Source organism: Argentina silus (genome assembly GCF_951799395.1).
Source record: "Argentina silus genome assembly, chromosome: 6".
NCBI classification, from domain to species: Eukaryota; Metazoa; Chordata; class Actinopteri; order Argentiniformes; family Argentinidae; genus Argentina; species Argentina silus.
The window spans coordinates 7208643-7223320 of record NC_139660.1 but is presented as its reverse complement, the minus strand read 5'-3'; the positions used below and the strand labels follow the sequence as shown (position 1 = coordinate 7223320).

General features: G+C 44.4%; 2 protein-coding genes across 2 annotated transcripts; both read right to left on the bottom strand.

The window, feature by feature from the left end:
- Positions 1 to 168: 168 nt before the first annotated feature.
- cp (ceruloplasmin) lies at positions 169 to 9122 on the bottom strand (the record flags this gene model as incomplete). The annotated part of the gene is made up of 20 exons (XM_083671576.1): positions 169 to 191; positions 389 to 551; positions 846 to 985; positions 1200 to 1419; positions 2008 to 2114; positions 2455 to 2583; positions 2762 to 2901; positions 3268 to 3475; positions 3620 to 3832; positions 3916 to 4066; positions 4242 to 4456; positions 5189 to 5233; positions 5507 to 5647; positions 5929 to 6068; positions 6275 to 6440; positions 6707 to 6961; positions 7055 to 7228; positions 7464 to 7676; positions 7950 to 8194; positions 8965 to 9122. 20 exons carry the CDS (start codon positions 9120 to 9122, stop codon positions 169 to 171), a joined length of 3246 nt encoding a protein of 1081 aa, XP_083527702.1.
- Positions 9123 to 11447: 2325 nt separating this feature from the next.
- On the bottom strand, positions 11448 to 14032 carry tm4sf18 (transmembrane 4 L six family member 18; the record flags this gene model as incomplete). Its single annotated transcript, XM_083672300.1, has 4 exons — positions 11448 to 11761; positions 11983 to 12125; positions 12753 to 12824; positions 13856 to 14032. 4 exons carry the CDS (start codon positions 14030 to 14032, stop codon positions 11563 to 11565), a joined length of 591 nt encoding a protein of 196 aa, XP_083528426.1. The 3' UTR covers positions 11448 to 11562.
- Between the last annotated feature and the right edge of the window lie 646 nt (positions 14033 to 14678).

The following is a 14678-nucleotide window of genomic DNA, read 5'->3' as shown; positions in this document are numbered from 1 at the left end:
AGGAAGCCTTGCATTCTTATGTTCAATTTGTGGTCAGATGTATCCAAGGTGTTCACTATGAGGTCTGTGTACTAATTATATAAATCACAGAAGTTTTGTGTGCACTATATAAAGTTTGGCAAGGTTTTTCATAGTTTTTAACTGCACAGATTTTCCCCTTCTCCCTGGTCATCCTAGGAAGCCTTTTTTAACTGTTGACAGAGAAACACACACAGGAATAGGTTTAGTTCTATGTATACCTACATTCACATGTTGGTGTAACAGTGAATGATTGAATAAACGGAAAGGCAGATCTGTAATCACATCAGTCATTATACTACTCTGTCACCTTTCTCTCTCCAAGCACAAACAAGAACACACACACACACACACACACACACACACACACCTTTCTCCTTGACCGTGTAGATGGTCTCCATACCACCGATTAAGTGGTCGGTGACGTGGCAGTGAAGCAGCCAGCTGCCCGGGTACGTTGGCCACATCTTCACCGTCTGGAAGGTTCCGGGGAACAGGTCGTATGTGTCTGTGCGAAGGGAGCCGCCACTCACCTGGGAGACAGGGAGAGGAGAGAGAAGCCATAAGAACAGCATCACCACAACCCAAATTCAAATCATCCATTGGCGCAGGAGTCTGCTCTAGGAGTCAGTGTTCTACCCCTGTGTCCACCTGTCTCCTACTATGTCTCGACCTCTGTGTGAAGTCTCTGGATGTGTCTATTAAAAGCAAAGTGCACTTTCTGGTTGTGATTAAAAGTGCCCTGTACTGTAGCTAGATGGTGGTTGTACAGTACTATAGTACCTTTATAGTCAACGTTAGTACGTTCTATAGAACTACCACAGTACCTTAAAGTCTACGCTGTGGCCGTGCCAGTGGGCAGTGTGGATGTCCACCTCGTTGCCCATGGCCATCAAATACCAGTACACCTTGTCTCCCACATGCATGTCCAGGCCTAGCAGGTTCCCATACAGCATGCCATTGATAGCTGCCGGAGAGAGAGAGAGATGGAGAGAGAGAGAGAGAGAGAGAGAGAGAGACACACACACACACACACACATAATTATAGGCACTTAATGATTAGGGAAAGTTCTTCTCATACCCTTTAGGTCACAGTGCTGTGAATAAAGAAGAAAGTGAATATGAAGTCACAATTTTGCAAAACAATCCACTGACAGTGGACGCTCCCCCCAGGCCCTCACCATGCATCCTGTTGCTTTTTAGAAATACTTCATCCTCCTTGATGTTCATGGCTGGGTTCTTGATGTTGGTTTTGATGTTCTCGTCCAGGTACCATGACTCGTTCTCATCGAACACCATGAAAAGAAGAGCAAACTCCTCGACTTCCTTCTTCAGACCAAATGTTGTGGCAAAGCTCCGCTTACAGATCACCAAGGGGCCAATGAGACCACTGTACAGGTCCTGAGGGTAGAGAGACACAGACGCAGGCATTAGTGAATGGTGCCAAGGGGTTATCTGTTAATATACTGTAGGCTTGTTTTACTCCATTGTTTGTAAACAATGTAATTGTAAACAAACACTGTATAGCTTCAAAACATGGTTAAAATGATCATGTTGTTGCATATGAATAGTCAGTCAAACCTATGTCTATGAATTTGAGAGTGGTTACATTTCTCCAGCCCCATCCCTCAGCTGTTTACCCAAAAAGTGGCTGGGAGACCATTTTGTTGTTGTTTGAATTCCAGATTGCCCTTTTAAGCACTTTTTACAAAAAAATAAAATTTTGTCAGTGCTTAACAGTGGCCTGAATGTAGACCCCAAAAATGTAAGCCAGGGAAAGACTCCCCAGTGGAAAGAGAATCATGGCCACAGTGGCAAGAAAACACTCCCTGGTAGTGTAGTAGAGGTGCATTGTGTACTATTGCCAGGGGTCCATAGCCTCCAATCAATCAATCAATCAATCAATCAACAACATGTGTGTCTAACAAACTCAAACTTGAGTTTTGTGATGAATAAACCTACCTTCAGATATGATAAGTGTAATCATACCTTGGTGACATCCACAGCAGAGTAGTACGCTCCTACACTGCACGACTCCTGTGCATCTGTTGGCCCTGTGTTCTTATTGACGAACCACGTGTATGTGGTGGTTTCACCTGCGTGGAGACACCTTTATCATACTGAAAACAACTAGGTACGTACCTCCAAAGTTGTCACTTTTCTCAACAATGGGTTGTGACATTCTTGTGCACAAAGTTCACAATGTTCTGTTGACTGTTCATAGATCTCAGGTCCATAGATATACAGGCTGGCAAAACTAGTCTCCATCTTGGCACCAAACGCTCCATGAAAATAACATTCTAATTCGTAATTACTTGGAATGCCATTGTAATGGAATTTGGTGCCATCATGGCAAAAGCTCCAATTATTGAACAGAGTTTGCCAAACTGTATATCTATGACTCTGGCCTTCTGTATGTGGGCTTTATTCAGTTACCTGGCTTGGTTTCCTTAACTGTGGGGATGTCTGTTTTTACTCCATGTGCGTGTATGGAGTACGGTCTGCTGGCCATGTTCTTAAACACTATCTTTATCTTATCTCCAACATCTGCATGGATCATTGGGCCTTAGAGGGAAATAATAACATGGATTGTTGCAGTCACATACATTTTAATGATTGAAGATTTTTTATATTTGCCTATAACATGATTCACTATCGACTAAAAGGCCATACACACAGGCAATTCAGGTGAACTACTAGCTGAGCTACGACCCATAGCTGAACCCATTATTTTATAGCTTACCCAGAATCCCTAGATGTTCCATGTCTGCTGGTCTCTCCTTCACTTTGGTGAACTTGTCACTTTTATATTCTCTATATACAACCTTCTTGTACTTGGAGCCGATATATTTGTCCTGTTTGTCAATGAAAGCTGCTCCTGGACTGTAGAGAGAAGGAGATGACAGTTCAGTTAGAAACACTGAGTGGAGGGTCTAGATCTTTGCACAGACTGGTGTCATTCCAATGTTGCAGACGCAGACAGTCTACATCATCAGTTGGTTCTCTCAAAATTTCATTTCACGTTTGCATCACTCGCATCTCTGAGGCACTGCATCCAATTCTGTGTGCACATTGTTCTTGGATAGATATCCATGTATGCTACTGTTGCAATAGCCCTCTTAGCTAGAATACCTGCCACTGTACCTAACCTACCGGTTAATGTTGCTGTGGTTCATGTCGCTGTGTGTGCGCTACAAGCCCTGCTACCTGCCCTACCCACGTGTGTGTTCCTTCTGTGCATCTTTGTACCTGTTCTGGAGTCCGTGGAACAGGGCATCCTCCCAGGTGCGATTGGGGGAGTAGTCCCAGTCAACCTCCACTGCAGCAATGTAATAGGTCTTGGAGTGGAGCATCATCTCTGACTGTGCAGTGAACATGCTACACTTGTTTACTGTGTAATTGGCTCTCATCCCACCCAGGTAGTGGTCTATGGTCTTACACACCACCTCAAACTGACCTGTGGGGAGAAACAGAAGTCTTTCATGTAACATTTATCTATCACATACATTATTTATCACATTCTCCACCGGACATTCAATTAATCTGTCCCACCATCCAAGCATCTGTCCATCCATCCATCCCTCTCAGGACATTTAGTTACCCATGCTGTCAGGTTCCATGGTGACAGTGTGTGAGATGTGTGGGAACACGTTCATGACATCTCTCCTGGTCTGTCTGTAGATGAACCTGTTGCCCTCAAAGTAGAGCCCGTGAATGTCTGCCTCGGAGCCCAGACCAGACAGGTGCCACGACACCTTGTCCCCCTTGCACATGGTCAGCCCAGGAAGGTTCCCGTACATGTAGCCATTGATTGCTATGGTAACAGAAGAATGGATGGGGAAACGTTGATATCTGTTTAACTCTAAATAAAAAGGTGTGTGTGTGTATATAACTCACAGTGCATTTTGTTCGACTCCAGGAAGTCCTCATCCTCCTTGTTGACAGTCTTAGGAGCCTTAGTGAACTTTGCAATGTTGTCATCCAGATACCAGCTCAGGTTCTCATCAAACACTGTGGCTAGCAGGTGGAACTCCTTCTTAAAGTTTTTCTGAAATAAATTAAAATGTAGCTAAATGAAGCCAATGATGCATCATTTTACACATTGAATTGTAGGAGGAGGATAGAGGTTCACACACTGTTGAATAGGAAAAGTGGGAAATAAGGCTGACATTTCAGTGAAAGCCAAAGGAACACAAAGATATAAACAGTATGCCCTGACCCACCTGTATACCCTTCTTGAGGCTTTTGGGTTTGCAGACAAGGAGAGGTCCGACCAGACCAGAGCTGGTGTCTCGGATTGGGTCTACAGCTGAGTAATACAGGTATGTGATGCAGTCTGCATCATTCGCCACGGGACCGCCACCCTTTGGAATCACCCACTCATAGGTGTAGGTGGTGTCTGGTTTTACGAGGGCCGCCGGGGGCGGGGTTACATGCCCTGGAGGGAGAGAGAGACCGACACATTTCAGCATCGTGTCATACTCTACACAATAATAACCTTCACCTGCAATAACATAATTGGATGAGTCAAAGTAAGACTTTCCAAGACATAACTATATAACCAATCCAGCCATGTCAGATCAGTGACTAAGGACTTCAAGGAAAGTGCATGTCTGAAGTATTTGAACAGAGCCATAGCCCTGGCTGTAATGATGTAGCAGTGAGGCAAAGAGCCACTAGGTGTCACTAGCACCTCTGACGGCACACAACTGTGGCTACTAGCAAGGGTTCTGTGCTGAATTCTCATTCTTTACCCTTTTACCTGAAGTGTGTACTCATTCTCTCAAACACTGGATTAGCATAAGCGTCGGTTAGAGGGAAAATCATGCTAGTCTTTACACCAATCCAATGTTTTTGAACGAGTGCACACTTTGGGGAGAAGGGAGAACATGGCAACTCACTGTACCTCACTTGAACACTGTACTTACCATGGACTTTAAACTCCAAATGGACTCTGGACAACATCAATATTCCTCTACAGCAAACACAGTACAACCTACTCTGTTCTGTTTAATTTGGCAGGGGTTAATGGCCACCAAACCCCTTATCCAAATCAAGCTATATTTATTCTTCACAGATTAAGATGGATTCATCACAAATAACAAAACGATTCTTCTCCTAAAGTCCCGTACCTCTAACAGAATACAAATAGAGAAATTAGTTGACTCACTCGTCTCCTTTTTGATTTCTCTGAGTTTTTTGGCGGTGTAGGATTCTGGAAAGGTGTAAGGAGATGATATGGTATTAAAGGGGTTGTTGATGTTGTCATTTTTGCTTTCACTGCCATTGTCATAATGGTGATAACGTTACAAATATAATTTAATTTATATACATTTTAGTAGTTATATACATTTTCTTATCCAGAGCAACTAACAAGCAAACATTTTTGTAACAAAAATGAAGAATTTCATATTTATTTTTGTTACAAATATGTTTGCTTGTTAGTTGCTCTGGATAAGAAAATGAATATAGTTGCAGTTACTATTACCTTCCAGCTCATTATAGTAGAGTGTCCCGTCCTGCTCAATGCTGTACTGCACTCCGTGTGGCTGGATGGTGTAAGGACGTTTGGCCTTGTTCCTGAACACAACCTTGATAGTGTCTTCCTCCTCCGCCCTGATCACAGGGCCTGGAACACATCCATTCATACATCAATCAATCAATCACTCATTAATCCATGTATGTAAGCATAGCCGAAGATGTCCTTGTACAAAACTCATACAGCCAATCACTCTCTCTGCCAGACTTAGGGCTGTAGTTGAGGAACAGGCCCACCATAGAACATTCCGTCCCCATAGTCCACTGGTCACATAGACTGCTGACAGAACCCAATAGTTTATCTGCAGTAGGCAGCAGTTATGCTCATGTCCTAGTCACAAAGATACACATGTACTGTATAAACTACATTACCCAGAATCCCAAGGTGCTGCTCCTCTGGTGTCCTGTCCTTGCGTTGGGTGAAGGTGTTGTCAGTGTACTCCACATACTGGGCCTTCTTATACTTCCCCCCGATTTTGTCATTGCCACTCGCAAAGAACGTCTCTGACAAGCTACAGAAATTCAGGACAGAGCTATATTACAACCAAAAATAATTGAGTGTGATGTTTCTGTGATGTGATATATCTGACCAGTCTGTCCTGTGTTGATCTGCTCTGTGGTGAGATGACTGTGAAGTGTTATTGAACTGTGAAGTGTTATTGAACTGTGAAGTGTTATTGAATTGTTAAATTTCTTTGATGACTTGGATGTTTTTGACCTGTCAGATATGAGCGGCCGTCCCGTGTTGTGGTTGATCTGGGTGGGGCCGTAGTCCCAGAGCACCTCCTCGGCAGCAATGAAGTACTCCCGCACCGCGCCGACCGGACGAGGCTTGTGAACGTTGGGGAAACACTTCTTTATCTCAAACAGGGCCTGCATACCCGCTGGAGAACCCAAGAGTACCAGAGGAGGAGGATCAGAGGTGGGAATCTTCTAGAATTATCTGAATCGTCTGACCTCAGATCGTACATTTGTACTAGAAAACCCCCCAGGTGAAATGAATGCATGTCAGTGTTTAAACAATGTTGATGTGGTTGGCTAAATTGGGGTAATGGGTAAGTTCATATAACATAATATCAGCGTATGCATCATAAAATAACATGGATTCAGAGCATAGACCGTAAACCAGGCTAGTGAGAAGCATCCCTACCCTGTAGGTGGTCATTGACCTGACAGCCCAGCAGCCAGTGCCCAGGATTATCAGCAGTCATCTCCACATTGGTGAAGGTGGCAGGGAACAGGCTGACTGTGTCCGTGTGGTGTTTACGGTGGGTCAGGACCTGACCGTGGAAGAACGCTGAGTGGATGTCCACCTTGTTGCCCATCCCAAACAAGTGCCAGTGGATCTTATTCCCCACACACATGCTCAGTCCAGGCAGGTTTCCATACACATAGCCATTAATGGCTGAAACACATAGACCATGGTGGGTTAGTTACTGTAAGTGCATGTGTGTGTGTGTGTGTGTGTGTGTGTGTGTACTGCATGTCTAACACTCACAGTGCATCAAGTTGCTCTCGTGGAAGTCTTCATCCTTCTTGTCCACCTTGGTGGGCGTGCTGCAGTAGGTCTTGATGTTGTCATCCAGGTACCAGCTCATGTTCTCATCAGATACAGTGAACATGAGAGCGTACAGGTAGTCTGCTGACTTATCCCCATGGACGTCCAGGGTACCTGCATGACACACACAAGGAGAGGGATCTTTGTGTTTCAATAGTGTATTGGACCAGGGGATCTATCTTTGATGTGTAGTCATGATCCCTACTTTATATTACCTGTACAATACATCACAGGAAAAAAAATCAATAGCTACGATTGTGGCATGTACAGTAAGGTAGGTATAAAAAGCTTGAGTGGCTGATGTCAGACTACATAAACAGTGCTTAGGTGCCCAAAGAGAAGCCTGTACCTTTTTTACAGATGATTAGGGGTCCTATGAGCCCCGAGGCGATGTCTTTGGGTGCGCTGACGTGTGAGTGGTAGACCCTGGTCAGACAGTTGGTGTCATCCTGGGGCGGGGCATGAGTCGAGGTAAGGAGCCAGTTGTACGTGTAGCTCTTCCCAGGAGCCACTACGTCATCATGTTTCTCCTCCTTCCCAGTGTCATCTGGGTACATAGCACCTAAGAGAGTAGAATAGAATAGAGTGAGGTACAGTACAATAGAATAGAGTGAGGTACAGTACAATAGAATAGAGTGAGGTACAGTTCAATAGAATAGAGTCAACGATTGTGGCTCTAAATAAGGTTCGGTCTGTATGGATAAAATAAACCATTAGACACCTGCCTGCACATCCCAGACTCGCATGTGACTCACAGTTATTACTTGTTTGTTTTTACCCATTGACTTATGGCTTTACCTCATACGCCTGTGTGAAACAGTCATAAAACTCTCACCTTCGTTGGTCTTGTTGTAGGTGAGTCCGTGGGAATGTATGGAGTAGGGGCGGGTAGCCATGTTCTTCAGATGCACCCTGACCACGTCCCCCTCCTCAGCCGACAACAGCGGGCCCAGGTACCCCAGCCACTTGGGCTTGTCTATCTCCTGCCTGTAGGTGGCATCAGTGTACTGCAGGTACACAGCCTTCTTATACACATGGCCGATCCTCAGAGGCCCACGCTCCAGGAAAGTGGCAGCATGTCTGTGTAGAAGAGGGTTAGGAAGATCATAGACGTGACTGCAATGAACACATAGGCCAACCATATAGATCTGTGGGTTGGGAGTCAGGTCATGCAGTGGAGATGCTAATACATGCGTCAGAGTGTGAAAGTCAGTGAGAACTTCAGAAACCAAAACAGCAAAAATTATAACGTATTTACAGTTTTTCTTATCCAATTTCAATATGTCACTGGAACAGCACCAGGGCTAGTTCTTGAGAAAATGGCTTCCTTTCCCCTGAGGGTGGCCTTAGAACTACGTTCCCCATAACCCCACAGTGCCATCGCTGGCCCCTTGCAATCTGGCCAGTTATGCAAGATTTGGGGGAATCAGCAGCTAACTGCCTTCACCAAGGACTAAACGTTTGGAAGCAGAGTGAGAAAGCAGTGGACGGGAGGAGAGCAGCTAGAGGGGCCACTGGAGCTCCTTTGAGAGACCGAGACCTTTCATTATTTATTAATTATTTATCATTAATTTATATTCAAAGTAACATAATTTGAATTTGTAACATACATTTATTTTATTCATGTGATAGCACTGTCTGTCTTTGGAAAACCTGCCTCTTGCCTAGTCTGTGACCATGCCTCTGCCCTGTGAAGGCAGCACCGCACTTCAGGTGCTTTTACAGTTACTTAGTCTCTCTTTCAGAGAGAAATCAGGGTATCCAACAGCCAATAGGCCTATTACATAATGACAAATACAATACCAACTGATTTGTATCCCAGTCCTTTTAACCAGACGTACTGTACTTACTCATCCTCCTGCAGTGTTTTGTTTTGGATTGTGTTTTTCCCACCTGGAGCGTAATCCCACTCTATCTCCTTAATCCCGATGAAATAGTCCCGCGTGACACAGGACACGGTGGTGGCGCCCCACAGCAGCAGAAGCAGGGTCGGTGGACGCATCCCCATGTTAACTCCAGACTCCGTGACTTTCGGACTCCCACTCCCACTTTATAGTCACAGGGGTGAGCGCTGGGCCTGGCCTGCCAATGACAGGCCAGCTGTGCGACCTCAGAGGCCCTGTGCAGAAACAACCCCTAGACTCACTCTAGACACTAGTGTAGATCTGAAAGGACTTGATAGGTTTAAGCACAATGTGACTGTAGTTCCACCTTGTCCTAGGCTCGGTAAAATTTGCACCGTATTAATTAAATCTATCCAATCCTATCAGATCAATCAAAAGTGTTTTAGGAGTGGGGTCTAAGGGTTGTTTCTGGACATTCCAGTAACGCAAACAGAAACACAGCATCAATAATGACCCTTGACATGAGGATGGTTATCACTGTATCATACAGAATAGCCTCACGTATTGAATTCAAACTTTATTAGCAAAACAAACCTTTATAAGACAAACCTAAATCCCTTTTGAAATCCCTTTCATCCATCCACTGTAAATGACAACTATAAAAACCAAAGTCAATGCTGCTACATTGTATGGCATAGAACAATGAGTTAACCATCAGTATGTAAACAGACAGCAGTTACATAACTGTGAAACCATCAGCACATGTCTGTGGAGTTTCCCACTCATGGCGAAATCAATATAGTTTACAGGAGAGCAAGCTGGGAAAACACAGGATGTCTACAACACTTACGAAAACAACTGAACGACAGGGAAATGACACTGTCATGCCAAATTCTGCCCGGCTGCCAAGACCAGCAGTTGTAAAGCTCTAGACCAGCAGTTGTAAAGCTCTAGACCAGCAGTTGCAAAGCTCTAGACCAGCAGTTGTAAAGCTCTAGACCAGCAGTTGTAAAGCTCTAGACCAGCAGTTGCAAAGCTCTAGACCAGCAGTTGTAAAGCTCTAGACCAGCAGTTGTAAAGCTCTAGACCAGCAGTTGTAAAGCTCAAGACCAGCAGTTGTAAAGCTCTAGACCAGCAGTTGTAAAGCTCTAGACCAGCAGTTGCGGCCAATCAGTTATCTCGTGTTGAAACCTTGTTGTTCTATAGCTCAGTCTAATGGTGGTAGTATGACAATGCAATTGCTGCAAGTGAGTTTTATTTCATGTAGGCTGTCCTGCTGTACTGTCCCCTCCCTGGTACTTACTCAAGCACCGCATCACAAGTTGATGGTCATGATGGCAAACACAGTTTTAAGTGAATAAAAGAGGACCCGTCAGAATATTTAAAATGGAAAATATTCATTTATTTAAGGCAGCACACACATTATAAAAATATGACAAATGCACTAAATATATAAAACAGCCTTAATATTCATCTAGAAAGACTTCGACAATAATTTAGAATACAATTTTCTGAAAATGAAAATAGCAAATACAAAAGACAAAACATAAACTCTCTCATACAAAAACAAAAAACATTGCATTGATAAAACATAGACTTAAGACATAACACATAACAAATATTGTAGTTCTGGTCTATAGTTATGTAACAATGTAACAATATTGTAGTTCTGGTCTATAGTTATGTAACAATGTAACAATATTTTAGTGCCATTGATAGTTACACCTTCATATTACTTCTAATACAGTGCTTTGAAATGAACACTAAAAACTCAACGTGGCATGATGAGGCAACGTTTGCTATGGCCCTTTCTCAATGGTTAGAAACATGATTCTTCGCATCCTCTCCTCCACCCTCCACTGACCCTCCACCCTCCACTGATTCTTCGCATCCCCTCCTCCACCCTCCTACTCAATATACATTGGAGAAAAAGATATAGGTTCCTCCCAATTATATTTTAGAAGAAGTGAGTGGAGGATGGAGGAGAGGAAGGGAGGAACCGAGTTGCTGACCATTGAGAAAGGGCCTCTGTAATCACACTTTCTGTTTAGACAATGACCGAGGAAGTAATATATTTTATACTGCAGGCCAAAGGTACTTCAGGGGTGCATCTCAATAGTTTAGTTCAGTTTAGTAGCCTCCTCTCCTCGTTCCCTCTCTTTCTTCTGCACTGAACAGAGAGCAAAGAACAGGTGAATGAAATGTAGTGGTTGCCTCCAGGGAAGCTACTTTCACCTGTCCAGTTTCCTTTTACATCAGACGAGATGAGGAGGGGAGGCCACTTTAGACTGTCACTATTATCCCCAGCTATCTTGGGATGGTGATTGGACAATATCATGGATGTTTAGGAAGCATTAGCTTGTTTCCCAGTGAATAGTAGACATGCTCCTGGCATGTCATATGTGTCTCTTGTATGTGTACGCATGTGCATGCATGTGTGTGACTGTGTGCCTTGTGTGTGTGTGTGTGTGTGTGTGTGTGTGTGTGTGTGTGTGTGTGTGTGTGTGTGTGTGTGTGTGTGTGGCCTGTAAGGGTGTGTGTCCTATATGTGTATCAGTCCTGTATGTGTGTACATGTCCCCTGTGTGTATGTCCTGTATCATCTTCAGGCGTTGAGGCTGTACTCCTGCTTGTAGCAGCAGGGTCTGCAGACTGCAATCACCAGGCCGTTGATTATCTGCAGCACACAGACGATGAACTGGATCCCACTCAGCCCCAGTAAGATGGAGAGCAGGGTAACATTCCACTCCACAATGTTGATAGGCTGCATGCACCTAGACCACGACTCTGGCTTAAAAAGATATCTGTAGACAGACAAACAGAGGGAGAGGCCACATTCCAGTGTTTATTGCTGTGTGATGTAACTGTATTTTATGAAATGTTGAAATGAAGAGTTTTCATTTTCAGTTTCCACACGCACAGAGACACACGTGTGCTATTGCAACATCTCTGACTAAGACTCACAGAGTCACTTTTACAGTAAAAGAAAAATCTGATTTTTTTTTATTACAGTTATGGAACCTACCTGCCCCCATCATCAGCGAAGTGATAGCCCCATCCTTGGTCGGTGAAGCAAAATGGTCCCTGCAGCATGGCAAGGGCTGAGATGATGAAACAGTACCCCGAACCTGCGAGTCCTATCAGGGATGCCATGACCGATCCACACATCTACACACACACACACGCACACATACACACACACGCACACACGCACACACACACACACACACGCACGCACACACACACACACACACACACACACACACACACACACACACACACACACACACACACACACAGAGGGAGAGAGAGAGAGAGAAAGAGAGGGAGAGAGAGAGATAGAGAGAGAGAGAGAGGAACAAAGAAACAGAGATGAGGTTGAGATGTGCCGTTATGGCTTGAGCAGCTGCAAAACCATCGCTGTGGGAGGAATGTGTGGGTGTTATGTGGCTTACCACTGTTACAAACTAGCTTATACACAGATAGCCCTAGCCCTAGCCCCTGGGCCCCTCTCTCTTGGCCCAGATGTTTAGTGTTGTCTGTGGGGATATACCGCCCCATCTATTAGCTACTAATAGTGTAAGTGGGGGCCTCAGATTCATATTAGCTTAGCATACCCCCAATAGGATTAGTATGAATAGCACACTGGTGTTCTTATGGAGTTAACATAGCCTGGCTGTAGCATAAGCTTAGCATATCCTTTGTTAGGTTTCACATGGCCTGTTTGTAGCCTAAGCTTAGCACAATTCCTCATAGTGTTAAGATAAGCCCCTCTGTAGCATTAGCAATACTCACCATTATGCTCTCATTCCAACAGCAGCCTGTGCACTTCCCCAGGCTAATGAACACTCCAGCAGGCAGCAACATCTATGGAGAGAGAGAGAGGAAGATGTCAGTTAGGGTCAGTAACTCTGATCTGAACACAGTCAATACTACAGCACAACATAATTCAGTTTGGTAGCCTACAGCACCTACTACCACAGAAACAGCTTACAGTACAATCTCCTCCAGCATGGAGATTTATACTTCTGACCAATCAGATCACTACAGAGGTTGAAGTAAAGGCCTACACATCATATAATCATATACTATAGTGTGACAAAAGTGGGCGTAGCACACTAATGCGCATACCACATAATCGCAAGGTCCCTGGTTCGATTCCGACCCTCGACACGTCTTGAATGTCATCCCTCCTCTCTTTCCCATCCTTCCTGTCAATCTCGACTGTCTCTATCCCAATAAAGCAGAAATGCTCTAAAAATATATATTTCTACAATCTATTCCTCCAAATTCCAAGTCATTCCTCATTTATCAAAAACATTGATGAAATGTCACTAGAATCCATCAAGACGATTTCTGACTGTAACAGAAAATGGAGATATACTTAAAACCTCTTTTATGATGGAGGAAATGGACGAATTTGTTTTGTTACAAACCCATGGGAGGGGAAGGAGATAACAAACTCCTCCTTTGTCCTTCATATATCATGTCCACAGCCATAAGGGAAGTCCCTGTGGTCCTTGAGGTCAAACCATACCCACACACACATCCAGGATGTCCCCCCTCACCCAGCTACACAAACTTCAACCCCATCCCACAAAAAATAACACCAGATATTCACTAGAAATGGTGATGTTCAAAAGGGATACAAAAGACAAAAAAACGTAATCTTATAAAAAAATATAGGCTAATGTAGTCAATGGTTGTATTATTGGAGTTGATTTACATTATAGGATAGACTAAGTGAACATTAGCTATAGTTCAGATGGAATATAATAAACAGAAAAGATAAAACAATGATGAAGAAATCGAATCAAAACTTTAAAATTCTAGAAAATGTAATTCTATTAAATGTAATTGTGTATCTTAGAGAACCCTCTGTCTACCATAGTACTCACCAGCACGCCTCCTCCACCAATGCCCATAAAGAACCAGACGAACCTGGAGATTCGGTCATTTTGGACGTAGGCGATCTCTCCTCCAGGGAAGAATAGCAGGACGTTGGCTAAAATGCAGCACAGTGCAAGGGGCAGGAGGGCAAAACCCAGGGAACGCGCAAACCCCACCGAACACATCACAACAGCGGAGGAGAGGAGCGGAGGAGAGGAGTAGAAGAGTGGAGAGAGAGGAGTGGAGTGGAGAGGGATGGGAGCGTTGGAGTGGAGAGAGAGAGAGAGAGAGAGAGAGAGAGAGAGAGAGAGAGAGAGAGAGAGAGAGAGAGAGAGAGAGAGAGAGAGAGAGAGAGAGAGAGAAGAGAGAGAAAGAGAGAGAGAGAGAGAGAGAGTGAGTGGGTGGGTGGGTGAGAGTGAGAGAGGTGTGGGCTCTGTCCACACCACACAGCTATAATCCAGGAAGGAAACTGAGGAGTCTCCAGGGTGTAGGGTTTAACTGAGGAGTCTCCAGTGTGTAGAGTTGTTTTAAGTGAACCCTCCAGCTCCTGCCAGTTGCTGACTGAGGGCTGTGACGCAACACTCTGTTTTAGACGCGGAGGGGGGGAATAGAGGGGACGCCACAGGAAGAGGGGTGAGAGAGAGTTTGAGTTTGACCAATCTCAGAGGGGTTGGAAGCATTCATGCTGAAAATATGACAAATCCCTCAGGAACTGAGGAGTATGTATGTGTGTGTGTGTGTGTGTGTGTGTGTGTGTGTGTGTGTGTGTGTGTGTGTGTGTGTGTGTGTGTGTGTGTGTGTGTTTCCCTCCCCAGAGCTACAGTAGGCTGG